At 44.2% G+C, this 18,386-nt stretch overlaps 1 protein-coding gene across 4 annotated transcripts in view; it reads left to right on the forward strand.

The window, feature by feature from the left end:
• Positions 1–18,386, forward strand: part of PPP3CC (protein phosphatase 3 catalytic subunit gamma) — a 98,740-nt gene that overhangs the window by 66,972 nt on the left and 13,382 nt on the right. For 2 of the 4 annotated variants that reach the window (XM_063138942.1, XM_063138940.1), the window contains exons 4-13: positions 2,487–2,598; positions 5,817–5,962; positions 6,556–6,695; positions 7,983–8,060; positions 8,157–8,251; positions 9,959–10,084; positions 13,747–13,824; positions 15,092–15,118; positions 16,111–16,192; positions 17,660–17,757. In XM_063138942.1, the coding sequence (XP_062995012.1) occupies positions 2,487–2,598; positions 5,817–5,962; positions 6,556–6,695; positions 7,983–8,060; positions 8,157–8,251; positions 9,959–10,084; positions 13,747–13,824; positions 15,092–15,118; positions 16,111–16,192; positions 17,660–17,757 (982 nt within the window). The remainder of the gene's footprint in view (positions 1–2,486; positions 2,599–5,816; positions 5,963–6,555; positions 6,696–7,982; positions 8,061–8,156; positions 8,252–9,958; positions 10,085–13,746; positions 13,825–15,091; positions 15,119–16,110; positions 16,193–17,659; positions 17,758–18,386) is intronic. The other 2 variants (XM_063138943.1, XM_063138941.1) reach the window with 1 other exon arrangement.

The raw sequence follows: 18,386 nt of genomic DNA on the forward strand, positions 1-18,386 counted from the left end.
TTACCTGAGAACTGGCTATCTTTCTCTTCTTTGAGGTGAACAAGGTCTCGATCTAAGGGTGCCCTTTCCGGAATATTTCATTTTGTATAACGGTATCTCAGAAAGTGTTAAGTCATCATATCTTGGATTTGTTTCTCATGCATCCAGAAGTATTATTGAGCCAATTAATAATTGGGCATTAACATTGGTATAACATGTTGTGTTTTTGCACAATATTATGAATTATTTGACTATTCGTTAAAACTTTATAGTTTCCAGTTGCACTTCCAATGAACGGGATATCTGTAAAAGAAACTTTTTTTTTAACACTGTATGAAAAGGATGGATTTGCTCTGGTTTGTACTAAGGGGAACTTTCACACAACCATTTGCTTTGCAGAGAAGCTGCTCTTGTATTACTCTCATGGTGAAGGTCACATGGATTCCGATCTTTGGAATAGATCGGTGTCCCACAATGTTCAGTGTTTGTAGTTCAGTGAAAGGTGGGTCCCCACCATGACAGCAATGCAATTGGGGAGGGGAAGAACATGGAAGAAACAATGCAAACTCCCCTCCGAAGGAGGTGAGGAACAAAAGCTAGCCTAATCTGTGAAAAGCTTGGTGAAGAACAAGCTTGTGGTCTGTTTTGTACTTTAATTGATGTGTGTAATTGGTGCAAAACAGGTAGTTGATTCACATCCACCCATTACATTGTGCCTTTTTTACATTAGATTCTCATGCCAGAAAGAAAATTATTACAAATGCGCACTCCCTTGGGCATGAGAGAGAGAGAGAGAGAGTGTAGTGTCAATGTAGTGTCCAAAAAAGAAATTTGTGTGAGCGCTCAGTTGAATGATGCCTTCTAGTTTCATCTTGATGCTGAAAAAATGGTATGATGGGGGGGGGGGGGGGCCAGGTTGGCACACATCCAATGGAAATAAACCCAGTAAATGATTTTCTGATGATTTGTGTTGTGCTTCAGACCTAGAGGCAAGGGCTGTTAGTGACCCCTGATTTCATGCAAGGAAACTGCATGGAAAACCCTAGTTAGTTTTTTTTTTTAAAGTGCAAATGTCAACATCTTATGGATACAGAGAAATGTTAGCAAACATGCAGGTAGCCTCTACTGCAGGCTTTCATTTTCTCGGGTGTCTGTGTGTGCTGCATGGCTACTTTCCCTGATCTCCAATCTGGGTGCTCCACCAATATATTGTCTTTTGGTTCGTGTTGATCCTGTTTGTCAGTCTGCCATGGTCCCATTTGCCAAAAGATTCCCGAGTTCTTCAAAATAGCTCAGTTGAAATACAGCACGCTTCCCTAAATTATTTTAAGTGCAAATTTAAGTGTCAGTGTGCTTGTTTGTTTTCGTTTTTGAATTATGCAATGAGTGGCCAACTGAAGCACAGAGTGCTGCTGGCAGCAGGAATGTATAGCCTACATGGGGAGAAGGACCCTTTGGCCTGGCCTGGGCAAAATCCAGCATACAAACGACCCTGTTTGACACTGCTACACTCCATTGCTCTGCCTATTTGGTGGCTCAGTAAATCCAAAGCAAAGCCACGTCAAGACATGAAGATGTGCGTGAATTGCAGTGCACACAGACTAGCGTGCCACTATCTCATACTGGCACACTTGCTAAAAGCAAGGTTGACCACCCCTGTTTGATTCACTGAGGAGGGATCATAGCTCAATGGCAATTCTGTCCATGCAGAAGGTCCACTCGCTCGGATCTCCTGTTAAAAGGATCAGGTAGCAGGTGATGTATAAGACCCCTTGCTTCCTGAGAGAGACCCTGGGAAGCTGCTGCCAGCCAAGTTTGTTTATTTATTTATCACATTTATATACCACTCAATAGCTGAAGCTCCCTGAGTGGTTCACAAAACCTAAAACCATTCAACAAACAGTATAAAAACATGATATAAAATACACTTTAAAAAGTGATTAAAAACATACCACACATGATTAAAACATCCTTAAAACACCCTTAAAACATTCTAAAATTTCACTGTATAGGCCTGCCGGAACAGATCAGTCTTTATTGCTTTTTTAAACTCTAAAAGACTGTCAAGTTGACGAATCTCCTCTGGCAGGCCATTCCACAATCTGGGGGCAGCAGAAGAAAAGGTCCTCTGGGTAACAGTTGTTAATCTTGTTTTTGCTAGCTGAAGTAAATTCTTCCCAGAGGACCTGAGTGTGCGGGGCGGATCCGCAGGTAGCCTGGACCCAAACCATGTAGGGCTTTAAAGGTGATAACCCACACTTTGTACTTCAAATGCATAGCATTCTGGGTTAGATTAAGACAGAGTGACCCAGTAGAAGGCTGCTTCAATGTTCCTACTCTGAGCTCTTCCCAGAAGTCCCTGCTGCAGTCAGGGTTTTTCCCCCTTCCTCTTGAAACCCACCAGCCCCTGAATTTATTTCCACCCGTGTTCACCAAGTTTCATAGTATGATTCTCTGCCAAAGATTTTTCTCACAGGCTGCCTTCAATCTCTCTCTCTCTCTCGTAGTGTGTGCTGTATTTATGGAGTTTAAAGATCAACCATCCCAAAACCCTCTTCCTGCTCCGAGGGAATCACGAGTGCAGGCACCTCACAGAATACTTCACCTTTAAGCAGGAATGTAAGTATGGCAGAGCGGGGGTGGGTGGGGTGCGTGTCTGGCCATGGAAGGCTGTATGTCCTTGCCCTCGTGTGTCCTCCTCCGACATGCATGGAAGGGGCGTTTTAAATCCCTTTTAACAGGGAGGCTGTGAGCGCGGTGCTTCTGTTCTGTCTCCCTGACAGTCTGACTCCATGCAAGCCGTCTCTCCCACCCCCGTTGGCTTAGGGACCCAGCACCCTGTAATTACTGCCAAGAGCTTTCAGTTCCAGAGTGTGCAGCTGGTATTGGAATTGAAGGGAAAGCGAGGGCTTCTCCTTGAACGCTGCTTAAAACTTAAATTGACAAAGCCCATCTTAATCATTACAGCTTGAGTGATGATGACACAAAGGGGAGACTGGTCCCTTTGCTCTTCACACCATTTCGTGAAGTGCTGCGAAATGCTGCGGCTCAGTTCATGTTTTTCTCCCGTCATTTGAATCCTCTGTCTCCTTAACGCTTTTCTTGTACTAGCTCCCTGACTTATCAGATCAGCTTCAAGCCCCTTGTCTCTTTACATTTAAGGCTTTCTCCACCATAACTGCACCTCTCCTTTCTCTGTCTGTCAGCTGCTCTGCACAAATTTGTCTGCAAATCGTTTTGCGCCTCCTTGCCTTGTTGCTTGCCGTATAGTGAGGAATTGCACCTTGGCCCAGTCCTGCCTTGGAATGCAAGCTCCCCTGAGCCCATTTGATCTCCCCTGGTCCATTTGGCTCCAGCCTCCCATCAGTCCATGTAAAAGGAAGAAGGAAGAGACTGCTGGCAAGCTAGCCAGCAGCTCCTGTTCAAAGATCCTTCTTATATTTCTGTTGTATTTTCTCTGCCCTGCCTTCACTCTCCTTAAGAACCATGCCTGGTCTGAATTTGCTTTTAGCTTTCCCCTGTTCCAGGTATGCTCTCTCTATATTATAGCTTGTCCATTTCCAAGAAAAGCCACAAGTATTTATTTATTTATTTATTTTATTACATTTCTATACCGCCCCACAGTCGAAGCTCTCTGGGCGGTTTACAACAATTAAAAATGGTAAACATTAAAAGTATACAAAATTTAAAAACCATCAAAAACATAAAAACAGTATAAAAACAACAGTATCCATCTAAAAACAACAATTTTGGGGTCCATTAAAAACAAACTTAACATTGTTAAATGCTGTTAAAAGTACAAGAGGGCTTCAGTGTCTGTAACTCAAGCCCATTCTTTTGCCAGATGTATTCTGGAAATGAAGATTGCACACAGGCCATATTCTCAATGTAATCCTTCAGAATCACAATTTTAAAGCAGCAATGCAATTTCCAAGATGCTGATGTGATAAGGGAAGATGCAAGGCCACAGATACCTAAGCATGTATTATTTGGAATTCATTATTCCTCTGGAATGTGAGCAAACTTTAGCCCTTCTTATGGCTACACATTCTGCAAATAGGTTATAATGTAATCACTGAAATTATCCTTGTGACTTTGGCATGTATGTCACCATCGTGATAGCAAAGGGTGGGTGCTGCAGATAAATGGAGCACCCCTAGAGCGACCCACTGACTGACTCCTTGGTTGAGAAAGGATTGTACCTCAAATATTTTGAATATTTTAAATAATGTGTGTTGCTATATGTGAGCAATTCTGTATTTTGTAATGGTCTTTGTGCTACAAACAAATAAACCATTCATTCATTCATTCATTCATTCATACACATTCTGCATTTCATGATAAACTTTAAAGATAGTCATACACCTGATGAGTTGTGGGGAAAAATAACACTGCATAATACAACTGCATAATACGTATCTAACTTAGGGAAGGCCTATAAAATCCAGAATGATTTCCAGAGATTTGACTTGTATAAGTCCTTTCTACAGAAAACCTTATGGCAGTGGTTTTCAAACAGTCCTTTGGAGGCTTTCAGACACTTCCTTGGCATTCCTCACTGAGAAAATCAGTAATGTAACCACTTTACATGGAAGACTGTTTGCTCCCAATCTTCTCCTGCAGTGGGTAGCTGCAGGAGAGCATTGAGTATGTTCTAGCGTTCTCTCCCAGTTCACATCAGGTTGGTTGCAAGGTCTAGCATGCTTGGCTGCTACCCCTGTGTGAACTACATGTGCACCCTAGAACACACCCAAGGGTTTCCTGCAATCCACAGGGGATCTGCAGGAGATGGTCCAGGATTCCTCAGCAGACAAGTCAGCATGGAAAGTCCCTAAAGGTAGAAAAGGTGAAAATCCCTCGTTCAGAAAAAAGGGAAGGGGGGAAGGCAAATCTCATTTCTAAACCCTCTTTAATAGTATTTATTATTTTATTTATTTAGAATATTTATATACCCCCCCCATTGAAAAATTTCAGAGCGGTGTACAAGGTAAAATGAAAATAAAAACAGAATAAAACAGTTAAAACAAAATTTAAAAAGAAGCATGTTAACATGCATCCAAGGCTGCATGTTAAAGAAAGGCTTCTTGGAATAAAGATGTTTTCAGGAGGCGCCGAAAGGAGTACAAGGTTGGCGCCTGCCTGACCTCCAGAGGCAGGGAATTCCACAGGAGGGGTGCCACCACGCTGAAGGCTCTTCCCCTGGTGGATTCCAATCGGAGGATGGATCTACGTGGAACCATCAGGAGCAGGCCCTCAGATGACCTCAGTGACCGGGCAGGTTGGTAAGGGAGAAGGTATGCTGGTCCCAAGTTGTTTAGGGCTTTGTACACAAGTACAAGAACCTTAAACCTGGCCCGGTAGCGAATAGGCAGCCAGTGCAGTTCCCTCAGCAGAGGAGTTACATGCTGGAAAGGGGCAGCTCCAGACAACAGCCGAGCTGCAGCATTCTGCACTAGCTCCAGCTTCCGGAGCAGCTTCAAAGGCAGCCACACATAGAGCGCGTTGCAGTAATCTAATCTTGAGGTTACCAATGCCTGTACCACCGTGGTCAAGCTATCCCTGTCCAGGAGAGGCCGTAGTTGGCAAACCAATCGAAGATGGTAAAAGGCACTCCGAGCCGTGGCGGCTACTTGAGCCTCCAACGACAGAGATGGGTCTAAGAGTACCCCCAAACTACGAACCTGTAGCCTTCCAGATGCCTTTCTCTTTTCTTGCTGAAGTCATTGTATTTGCCAGATCCTTGTGGACGGTTGAGCCAAAGAAGGCTTGCAATGAACCTGTGCTATGTAGTCCCTAAATAACTCCTGCGCCCTCTTTCTCGCCTCTGCTTACTGTAGGTCGAATCAAGTACTCGGAGCGGGTGTATGATGCATGCATGGATACATTTGACTGTCTTCCTCTTGCTGCCCTTTTGAACCAACAGTTTCTGTGTGTCCATGGAGGGCTGTCTCCTGAAATCACATGTCTAGATGACATTAGAAAAGTAAGTGATCTCTTTCTCTTCCCTCTTCACCCCCACTCTGCAGCACAGCACTGGTATCTTGGCATCTGTTGAGATTTAGTTGTAGACTTACATGGCCCTTTTCTGACAAGCTCCCATTCCAGGAAGGCTGTTTATTTCTCTTTTCTCTTTGAGGCTACTTATGATTTATTAAAGGGACTGACAGTGTAGGATAAAGCATATTAACTTCTCTGCGATCCAGTTTTAAGTTCTGTAAGGTTGATCTGCTGTCCTTCAAAGATAAAAGTGAATCGCTGAAAAAAGAGATGTACGGTCCTTTAAATCATTAAAATGAGTAACTTTTACTTATCTTTTGTGTTTAAAAAGTGGGTTTCCACTGCCAAGCCCTCCTTGCCATGAAAGTCGGCATCGATGTAGCCTGTGGCATGGCTGATTGAAAAAGAATGTATTAAATATTTGTTTCTGAGAGGCCACATCATGGACTGTGTCTATCTAACAGAGATGAATTGGATTTTTATCCATAAACAGAATTCCTTGGTATACTTTAATAAAAAAAATCCTTCCATGCAATAGGTTTATATCCATAACTGTCTTTTTGTTCATGTGCCTTCCAGTTAGACAGGTTTAAGGAGCCCCCAGCCTTTGGTCCAATGTGTGACCTGCTGTGGTCTGATCCATCAGAAGATTATGGCAACGAGAAGACACTGGAACACTTTACCCACAACACTGTTCGAGGTTGCTCCTATTTCTACAGGTGAGAAACATTTCAAATGTAATCCTTGGTCAAGTGAATGGTGTGAAGGCCAAGCTGTTGTGCACAATCACTCCTATTTCCTGAGCTTTGAGCAGGTTTCTGTTTTTATGTGGATGTTCCTTCTGAAAAGTACCATTTGGCTCACTGCTGAGTTCTATATGTTTTCCCTCTTAAAACTGAAAGACCTCAAATCCCATTTGTTTATTGCTTTCTGAGATGTTTAATAAGATCCTAGAAGCATCTGGAGGGTTTCAGAAAGGATAAAGCAAGTTTACTTGGGCTGACTAGGGGCCTTGCTAGACGAGGCCTTAGCGCGCTTTGAGGCCCAGTTTCCCTGCTGTGCGTCCAGATGACGCACAGGGGAATCCAGGCCCAGGCCGCACTGAAGCCTCCCCTAACGCGCCATAAGCGAAGTCGCCTGAGGCCGGGGCTGCGGAACGTCTAGCAAGGGCCGTGGCTTTTTGCGGCTACTCGCTTACTCGCGAATAGCCGGGAAAAGCCACGGACTGGGCACAGCGCTGAGCGCTGTGCCCATCGGGCAGGGGTGGGATCCCGGGAGGGGACATGGGGGGGAAGGCCGGACCGGCAGGAGAGGGGGATGGTGAAGGCTGGCACGGGAGACGGCGGAGGAGGGCGAAGGCTGGCACGGGAGACGGCGGAGGAGGGCAGAGGCTGGCATGGGAGACGGCGGAGGAGGGCGAAGGGCGGCACGGGAGACGGGGACAGGGAGGGCGGGGAAAGAGTGGGCAGGAGCCATGGGAATGGATCAGGAGCGGATGGGGGCGTTTAACTAAAAAAAAACGCTTACCTTCTCCGGAGTCTTCGGGCCGCACGTGGCCCCTTTAACAAAACAAAAAAAATGGCCGACGCTGCAGGGCTTCCGTAGTCCCTGCGCGTCGGCCGTCTAGGAGGCGGGGCGGCGCGCGCTAAAGTTAGCGTGCCGTCACCCCGCCTCCATGCCGGCTTATCCGGCATGGTCTAGCAAGGCCCTAGGACTTTAAAACCTAGCAAGTGGCAGGAAATTTAGCACTGGAATGTCTACTGAATTTGATTTCATGCGCTTCCCAAATCCTTCTAAATGCTTACGTGGTTGACTTCAGGATTAGGGCAAACCCCTGTTTCTATTAGTGTTACCTTGATTTTTTGGTGCTTGGCAGCCCTAAAGAATGGTCAGGAGGTGTTCTTGTAGTGTTCTTGTAATATTGACCACCTTGGAGGAAAGAAGGGGAGCACATCTGGCAATTGCCGCCAGCACATGTGAACGTGTTTTAAAACTTTCTTTTTCAGTTACCCCGCGATTTGTGAATTTTTGCAAAACAATAATTTGTTATCTGTGATCCGAGCACATGAAGCCCAGGATGCCGGGTAGGTTCAGAGTAACTTTAGTTCTGTATTCAGTAGATTTTCTTATCTTCTGTGTTTTGCAAGTTCAACCTGTTTACCCTCTGCCTGCTTTTCCAGGTACCGAATGTACAGAAAGAGCCAGACTACAGGTTTTCCATCCCTAATCACAATCTTTTCTGCACCCAATTATCTAGATGTCTATAACAACAAGGGTAAGACTTCAGTTGTGTATCATGGATACCGGTGCTGGGCTATTCCTGATCCTTCCTGATTCCTTTGGTGTGTGTTTTTCTTTAACAGAAGTACTTGCTCATTTCATACGGGTTTGTTTCCCCCCCATAATATTTTACTTCCTTAGAACGGGCACAGTTTGTGCTTGGCCTTTCGGCTTGGAATATTTTGACCGCCTAGATTGGCAGAGCCAATCCCATATATGAGTTGAGAGGGTACGAAGCACACATCACCTAGGGTCCTCTCTTCCTCTTCCCCTCCCTCATTTTCCTTCACCCCAGCAGCTGAAATTCTAGCTCAGTCTGAAGGCTCTTGCAAGAGGTAGTGGAGAGATTTGTAATGAAGAGAACTAGAGGCGATTGTGCAATGTCCTCCTCTCTTAGCTCTGATTTGAAAGAGTAAATTTACCTCTGCTTCTCCCTACCTCTTTTGGAGGATCAGTCTTCCCCTGGTGCCTTTTGTCTGAGCTGAGCAGCATCTTAGCTCTGTGACTCTGAGCTTGGTCTGAGCAACATTTGTGAGCCAAAAACATTATGCTGTCTTTGTTGCTTTTCTGTTGTCCTGGACCATCTGATCCTTTGATGTAGCCCAGTTCTGTTGGCCAGTTACAGGAGTTGTTTCATCAGCAAGAAAGAGAGAGCGAGATTGTTAGGACTTGGAGCAGGGAGTTCTATGTTCAAATCAGCCAAATGTTCACTGAGTAACCTTACCTCACATGGTTGTTGCAAGGACCAATGTAACCCTGAGCTTTTAGGAGCTAGGGTGGAATAGTGATACAATGTATCATTGTGATACAATGAGATTGGCCCTTACCTGGCATGGTTTAATAAGGATCAGTTGAATGCAATTCATGTGAAACTTGTATGTTAAAAATAGTGCTTGTCTGAAAGTAATTTCTGGCATGGTTTGGACTTCTAAATCAGGAGTGGGCAACTTGAGGCCCTCCAGAAGTTTTGGCCTACAACTCCCATCATCCCTCACTATTGGCTAGGGCTGATGGGAGGCCAGAACATCTGGAGAGCCCCGGGTTGTCCACCCCTGCTCTAAACTATAGTTTAATGTTTTGTGCACAAGTCTGTAACCCCTCCCCTCTTCCGGTACAGCCACAAAGAAGAGATAGGAAGCATTTGCTTGTGTTTTCAACAAACTGCAGCTTGCCATTAAGTCTGAACCAAGAGCTGTGGTTAGCTTTATCTATGGTTTGTCCAGATAAGCAAGGCTTGTAAATCATGGATTGAAATTGTTCTACATGGACAAACCATAGTTCAAACTAACCACAGCTCATTCTGGTTCAAACATAACGGCAAACTATGTTTATTTGAAAACTGAAGGTTGGAGAGTGGAGATGCTCATTCACATAGCATTGAAACATAGTTGAGTATTATGTCCAAATGCAGCCAGTCTTCCTGTTTTCAACATGCAAAGTCTATGGGGTGAAAATAAATTTCAATTGATCTCTTTTTTTATTTGCAAATATTAGCAGAAAAAAAGAAAGGGGGAAAGCAAGCCACAAAAGAAAAGAAATGGGCATTTGACATTCCTCCTTGCCTCTCATATGTGGGGTGTTAAGTTTTAGTAGGGGCTGTTTGACACAGCAGCATAACTGCATTTTCAGAGCTGTATAAACCTGGAAGAAAGAGGTGGATCAGCACTCTTATAATCTCTCTCTCTCTCTTGTTTTCTTTTAGCTGCTGTGCTGAAATACGAAAACAATGTCATGAACATCAGGCAGTTCAACTGTTCTCCACACCCCTACTGGCTTCCAAATTTCATGGATGTTTTCACGTGGTCTCTGCCTTTTGTAGGGGAAAAGGGTAAGACAGGGACTGACATGCAAAAATCTTGAAAGCAAAAGCAGTTAACCAAGTAGCGTGGAAAAGTTCCTCCTGAAGCAATAGTTTATTAATTGACTGGGCTGGATGTTGCCCCTAAACCGTGTATTACTGCTCCGAAGGGGAGCTGCTTGTGTATTCTGCAAGCTTGCTCACTGCGGAAACAAAGACTATAGAAACTTATGCAGATTTTGACCATAAGAAAAATGAAAAGTATTTTTTTTTAAATAAGTTACTGCCCATTCTTGTTGCAGTGGAAAATTAAACAATGTTGTCTCTGTAGACTCAAAAATTGCTGTGTATCTTTGTTTGTAGCATTTATATACCTCTTTTCAGCTAAAATGTCCTTAAAGCAGTTTACAGTAAAGCCTCCTCTCCCAACCTAATGCTCTCCAGATGTGTTCAGCTACAGTAAAGCATTAAAAAAAAATCAAAACAATAAAGCATCAGAGAATCAACCCATTAAACACAAGAGGAATAATTTCATGACTGCTACCTGTTCCCTTACTATCTAATCTCTGTTGATCTTCCTTGCTTCCATACCCTTTCCTATTTGCCCCTCACTTCCCAACTTTGTCAGAAAATTGTGAATTCTTAGACCGTGCAGATTCTGGAAGCAGCACGAACTCTTACATAAAGCCAAACTTACGGATATTTATTTAATTTTTATTACTGGGTATGCATTTCTCCAGCATTTAATGTCAGTGTTAGAAAGCCTAGGTGAACATCTGGAGCTCCATCTGGCAAAGTAGGTGGTAGGCATCCCATATATTGGTGAGCATGTGGAATTGTGCCCTTGGTGTATTAGGGTAGAGACTTTGAGTTTGGAAGCCTTCTTTGTTCTCCGATAGACATTAAAGCTGCTCTTGGATTTAAACTGTTCTTTCTCCTGCGCTCTGCTGCTTCTTGTTCAGGGCCACATCTACACCAAGCAGGATATAGCACTATGAAAGTGGTATCTAAGAGGCAGGAGCCACACCAGGAAGGATATAGCACTATGAAAGCGGTAAATGGTATGTGTCAGGGACTCCAACAGTTGTCAGTGCACTTCAATGCCACTATAAAGCAGTAGTGTGGCTCCTGCCTCTTATATACTGCTTTCATATCACTTTCATAGTGCTATATCCTGCTTGGTGTAGATCTCCTGAAAAAAGACAGCATGATCCAACTGGCATAGAATCATAGAATAGTAGAGTTGGAAGGGGCCTCTAAGGCCATCTAGTCCAACCCCCTGCTCAATGCAGGAATCCACCCTAAAGCATCCTTGACAGATGGTTGTCCAGCTGCCTCTTGAATGCCTCTAGTGTGGGAGAGCCCACCACCTCCCTAGGTAACTGGTTCCATTGTTGTACTGCACTAATTCAGTCTTGGATCCAATACCTCTATCCTAAAGGGCTTTAGCTATCTTGCTTACTCTCAGCCTCAGTTCCCCATCTGTGAAAGGAGGATAGCACTTTCTTAGCTTTCATGGAAACTGAAAATAAAGAACCATTGCAAAGCTGTAACAGTTGCAAAGCCATAACTGGCTGTTGTTCTCAGTACCCTCACAACTTTCCAGTTCCCTCCTAAAATATACATGGTTTCTCTAATGATCAACTGAGTACAAAGCCAGAAGCTTCTCAAGAAAGCCTGGCATTCAAACCAAAAAAGCTCAGGAAGTCCCTACATCAGGGCTCTTCTCACACTCCATAGATCACAGAGCGATCCCTCCAAACACTACACCAGACTTGTGCCACAGCCTGCAGCTGAACTTCAGATCAGAAAAAAATAGAGTTTTGCTCTATGCCTAGCTAATTTAAAGACACTTTGTGAATAAAGCATTGGAAGTTCTTTCTGTCTGTCATCGGTGTGATTAAGAAGAAGAAAAACATCATTCATACTTTGCAAAGTAATTTAACACCTCAAGCATTTACAATCTAAATTCTGACAGAGAGAGCGAGAGAGTGAGGTTACTGGGAGGAAGGAAAATGAGATGAATGTGCATGAATCCCCTTTGGTTATAGTACACATTGTTTTAGTTAGGAATGAGAACCAGTACACATTGTTTCAGTTAGGTATGAGCATTTGTTAGGTTTTATATGAATTAAATTTCTTTTTAAGTGAATACTTTGTGTTATCACAGCCTGGGCCTTTATAGTTTGTACTTATAAATAGACATTACAATATTGCTCACACGTAATGCTATGGCATAATTTAGCACTGTGCACAGTTGCAAAAGGGAGCCCTTGTGCTTGGCACATGCATACCACCATCCCCTCCTCCACAGAACTGGAAGGAGGAATAAGCCAAAATTCAGTTTTGTTTTGTTTTATTTTTGTTTTTTTTATTTAAGGATTTTTATGCCGCCATTCAGCCAAAAAAGGCTCTCACGGCGGCTTACAAAAGTATTTCTTGACAGTCCCTGCCCACAGGCTTACAATCTAAAAGACATGACACAAAAGGAAAGGGAATTGGGAGGGAGGAGGAGGAGGGGGAAAAGGAAAGCAAATTCAGGCACTACAATCTTAGTTGCAAAGTTCAGCAGTTACAGTTGACAGCAGGAGGGAGGGGGATCTCAGCTGGAGCTGGACCCAGGCACGGTGGAGAGGTGCCTAGCTGCTGCTTCCTCCCTCACTGGTGGCCTCTCCAGAGACAGTAGGTAGCAGGAGGGAGGGGGCTCTCAGCTGGAGCTGGACCCAGGCACGGTGGAGAGGTGCCTAGCTGCTGCTTCCTCCCTCACTGGTGGCCTCTGCAGTTACAGTTGGTAGCAGGAGGGAGGGGCCTCTCAGCTGGAGCTGGACCCAGGCATGGTGGAGAGGTGCCTGGCTGCTGCTTCCTCCCTCCTGCTTTTAAAGTTTTTTAAAAACTAAAGTTTTGCTTTAGCAGACTCCTGGCTTGTTACGTGCAAACCAGGAATTGTTTTTTTAAAACTTTTAATTCATTAAACAAACCAGCGAAACAACCAAGATTTATTGTTGGCTTGTTTAGCAATTGACAAGAGCTTCTTTAAATTACAATTCCTGTTCCACATTAATGCCAGGCTGTAAATCTACTAAAGTGAAACTAAATTCTGGTTTATTCCTTCTCAAGGTTGCACAGGTGGTGGAGGAGGGAAGGGGCCACCATGTGTGCCTGAGGCTTTGTGCAGGTTCCTTTCTGCTTGTACATGTAGCACTTAAACCATGGTTTAGCTTTACATGCAAATTTTCTATGCATTGATACATCAGCTTGGTTCAAATGGTGTTTTTTGCTATATGAGCAATCTTGCTCGCATGTTCCTTTCTCCCCTATTGTGCTCCAATTCAGCGAGTTCTTCTTTAGTGCAAACCATTGCTTGCTATTACATCTGAACTGACAAACTGTGGCCTGTGTTTTCTCTCCAAACCAGGATTGCAAGCCACAGTTCGAAACTGCAAGGCAAATGCAAACTGTATTTTGCCCATACAGATGCAGTGGCAAACTCTGATTTCTGCTAAAGAAGAAGCAACTCTCCCTCTTTAGCAGAACTGGAGCGTGTTGGAAACACGTACAGACAAGGTTTGTTCACGTAGCTCCAAACCATGGTATAGCATTACATGTGAACCATTCCATTCACATGCAGTGCAGTTTCCACATACACAGCCTGGTCTTTAACCAATGTGCCCATTTATCACTTCTTCCTGCAGTTACAGAGATGCTGGTTAACATCCTCAACATCTGCTCTGATGATGAGCTCATTTCAGATGGAGACGAAACATTGGACGGTAACAAAACCTTTTTATGTTTTCAGGGTGGGTTAGATTTGGGTGCTTGCAACAAAATCCGGCGCGTGCTGGATGTGCACCCTTGTTCTTAGCACCTTTTTGTTGCCATCTTTTCCATTCATCATTTAAGCGCGTGTCTTTGGCTTCTTTTACAGACTATGATTTCTCTAGAAAAGCAAGAGCCATTCTGCCCCTCTCCTGGCCTGCCACCATGGCTATATCCTCATTCTCCATTAATTCTGAGATTTATATAGACGTAAGGAAGGCAGAAGGGAGAGCTCAAAGCCTGACTGCTGGAATGGGGAAGCTGCTTGTTCAGTTCTTCTCATTTGTAAATGCTGCTGCTCCCTGCTCCCAGCACAGGTTCTGAAATTTCCTAGACCAGAGATGAATCAACTTCTGGTCCAATGAGTTTCACCTAAGGGGAAATGTATTCTTTTCTTTTCTTTTCTTTTCAGCTCTATGAGCACTGATCTTACATATGCTTTTAAAAAGCCCTTGGTTTCAGAAGGGCCAGGGGGAATGGAGGAGTTATTATCATCACGGGCACTATCCTATAAGCTATAATCAGAACAAAATGTACATACGTCTGTTGCAGCATTACTGGTCATGGTTCTGGGAGCTTGTTTTAGCTTGAAAGACATGAAAGAACCCACAAAAAGAGAGAATATTGTGGGGGCATAAAAATTGAGTGACAACTCTGCTCTATTGTCCCAGTCTCTGAAAGCTTATTGTCCATCCAGAATTTTTGTAAAAATAGCAACAGCTGAGTGTGAAGGGAGTTGTCTTTAGGCTAACACAGGTCCTTACCAGATGAAACTGAAGACCAGTTTTCTGGTATTGCCACAATATATACATATATAGGTGTCTCCCAAGCATGAGCACTAGTTATTGATGCAAAAAAATTGAGTGGGGGGCACTTTTGCATTGCTAGATCAATGCTTTTAAATCATTTAGCATTGATTTGACTGTTCCATTCCTTTTGCATAGCCTACAGTAACAGAACCAACCTCCTCTTTTGGGCCCATATTGGCAATTTTTTCATGACACGTCAGGAAAGCAGAAGGCAAGTTAATTGTCCATCCAGAGTTTGGCAACTGGAATAATAGTAAAAGGGAGGGAGACTTAGCTAAGTGAGCATGATACAAGTGCAGAAGAGAGCCACCATCTGGTCCCTCTTTTCCCGTTGCATTAAAAAAAAAGTTAATTTGTTTCTTCTATCTCTATCTTCATCTCCTTGTTTACTTGGTGTCTCCTCTCCCTGAAGATAACTACATTTCAAGCTATCCGAAAGGTACCCAGCTAGAATTTGCTAAAAGCTTAATTCTCACTGCCTGTGCCACCAGATTTCCTTGGAGTGGATTTTGAATAGCTGACTAGTTGGACAGTGTCGCCATTTCCCCTTCTCCCCCTTCAGTTTTAACATGAACGTGGTGCGTTTGGTTTGGTTTCTTCCTTCTTCTTTTTTTAACCCTCTTGTGTTCCACCAGGAACTTGAACGATGCGGCAGGGTGGGGGTGGGGGTGGGGGTCACGTTCCTCTTGACTTTTGAATGCAGCCACCTTATGCATGGCTGATCCATTGGTGCATGTCAGATCTCCAGTTTGGCTTGTCCTGATCATAATGCGTAGTCGGGCCATTAAAGGAACAAAACAAGATCTCAGCTTGAGAGGAGATACATCTGTCATTCAGTTTACAGTTGAGCTCCCAAAACCGCCATGCTTTTCAGTTCATGTTTGGTCTGCGTAATAAAAGGGAGCATACCTCTCCATAGCACATTGTATTGAATGAAAGCTCAAGCAAAGCCACGTGGTTCCAGCTATTCCTTTGTCTGCATCTGTGCCAAAGGTGGTGCTTGTGTGACCGCGCTCCCTTCTGCAAGCACAGCCTGGCATCCTGATGTCTTCACCCTCACTCGGTCTTGTCGGTGTGTTCTTGCCTTGCCAAACTGTGTCTCTATGGCTGAGTCATTCATGTTACATCCCATGTGTAGTGTGGTCAAACCTATCTGAGGGGTAAAGAGGTCGTCTTACTACTTCAGGTGGTCCTACTTACCCCCCTTTTATATTTCTTGTGTGTGTGTCATTTGATCCATCACCTGCTTTCCCCGTTCCATTCTGATCGTTTCCCTTCCATGACTGTGACTGATGGAATTTAGCTGTAAAGTTGTAATCCAGTTTCTCTTTCCTAGAGTCAAGCAGATGCTTCCTACTGGCATCGCCTGAGCCTAAAGGGTTTTCTTTCCTCATCCTTTTAAACCTTTTTGATTTTTTTTTCTTTCCTAAGGAGGCACAAATGCCCGTAAAGAGATCATCAGGAATAAGATCAGGGCCATTGGGAAGATGGCACGAGTCTTTTCGGTTCTTCGGTAAGTTTGCTCACTCTTGAGAATCTTGGCTAGAAAGAGAAGAGAAAGTTGCATCCTTTTTCCAGGCTCTCTGGTTTATCAGTAATGGTCAAAGCCACACTCGGGGAAAGGAGTAATCGAAAGACTTGTGCACATTGAATGTCTGAAAGCTCATTACCACATAGGCAGGACCATGGGTCTTTCCCCTGGAATTGGCACTCTTCCAGCATAAGCAGAGAAGAACAGCCATGCTGAATCAGACCAAAGGCTATCTAGCCTAGCTTTCTGTTCACATAGTGGCGACCACATGAGGACAATAGCAGCCTGCCACTCATTTTCCCCAGCAACTTATATACAGAAGTACACTGCTTCCAATGCTGGAGGTAATATATAGACATCATGACTAGTAGCTATTGATGGCTACCAGTAGCAGGGTGCCAGTTCTGTGGGAAAGGCCCACACAATAAGCCCCACCCGGGGAGTTGCAGTTCTTTAAAAATTACAGCCATGCCATGGGCTGAACCTTTTTATTTTACCTGTATTTTAGCATCTGAGTCTTTTAGCTCTGTATTTTAAATCTCTGCATTGCTGCTAGGGCCTCATCTTCACGAGCATGGGAGGAGCGTACATTCTTGTTGTTCTCCGCAGTATGCTGAAATTGGCTCTGCTCCATCACTGTTACACGATAGAACCAGCTGTACCTAAAATCTGGTTTTTCAGTGCCGGAAAAGACATAACTTCCAAGGGATGCGGGGTGGAGTAGAACCAGCGTCACCCTAAGAGAGGCTTGTTACCCGCCCCTCTCCAGGTTCTCTGCCACTACGGTTTAATGAATGGGAATGGGGAGTAACTAACCCACAATACTGGCTCCCCATGAAAGTGCCCCACTGGCACAAATGAACAGTATTGCACCAGCCCTAACACTACATCAGAGAACCTAATTAATGCAGCTCCCAACTCTGGAGCTGCACAACTCTAGAGCTAACAGCACATCAGAGAAACGAATTAACAAAGTTCTGGAGTTAATTAATGCAGGAAGCGCATAGACGTCTCTCAGTGGGAACACTAAAGGCGTGACTGGGGGAAGGGCCAGCCCACATCACAGCCAAGTTGCAGGAAAACTCTCGTGAAGACCGCCCCTAGATTTTATGCTGGTTGTACTTTTTATATTGTTGTTTTAAGCTTCCATATTTTGTATTTTACGCTGTACCTTGTGGTTTTCATTTTTGAGAACCACCCAGACAGCTTTGGCTATTGGGTGATGTAGAAAATAAATCATTACATAAATACATACATACATACATAAATAAATGTGTGTCTTGAGCTGCCCACTGAGCTATGGTTCTTTTGGTATGTACAAGAAACCTGAACAATAAACATATGCGTGACTGTAGCCAATCCCAGCTCTGAGGTACCTGTAGGGCTCATATGATTGCAAACATTTAGCTGTTCTCTCAAGAATAAATTGGCCGCTTTTCCTCTTTTCAGAGAGGAGAGCGAGAGCGTGCTGACGCTCAAAGGCCTGACTCCCACAGGTACTCTGCCCCTGGGAGTCCTTTCAGGGGGGAAGCAGACTCTGCAAACTGGTAAGTATGTGAAAAGCCAAGCCCTGCGCCTCCGATATTTTTGTGCATGATGAGAAGATCAGAATTTGTGAAGTTGGCCTGTGACTTTTGGCCTGAAGAGACCCTCCAGTATTTTAGGCGGAGCAGGGGTTTCCCAGTGCCATGGTTCTCTTCCCTTCACAGTACCTGGAGTTCTGCCACAGAAAAAATGTCTCCCAAATGTCCCCACGAACCTGGTGGTAACATCCCAGGCCTCTGTCTCTGAACCCTCCAAAGTGACACTGAATGAAGCATAGGACAGAATAACAAGGAAGGAGAAGTTGAAGCAGCTTGGGGTGATTTAGTAGAAAACTGGCAGGAGGAAGGATCTCGCCCAAGGCATTTGTATAATGTTGTCATAGCTAGTGATCTTGCTGGGAAGAGAGGCTTGAAGCATGCATAGCCTTGCTGGGGTCTGTTCTTTGTAACCACCCTTCATATTTCATCCTTTTAACAGCAGTTGCCCTTTAGACTTCTGCTGCTGTGTAAGAGCGTACGTGAATACCATCAGTCTGCTTTTTTTGTTCCCTCCTGCACGAAGTCCATCTGTTCTCAGTGCTAACATTGAGAACTAACAGCTGAGGGTTTTGAGATTCTCTTTCCGAGTACTG

Source organism: Elgaria multicarinata, chromosome 12 (assembly GCF_023053635.1).
Source record: "Elgaria multicarinata webbii isolate HBS135686 ecotype San Diego chromosome 12, rElgMul1.1.pri, whole genome shotgun sequence".
In the NCBI taxonomy this organism is placed as follows: Eukaryota; Metazoa; Chordata; class Lepidosauria; order Squamata; family Anguidae; genus Elgaria; species Elgaria multicarinata.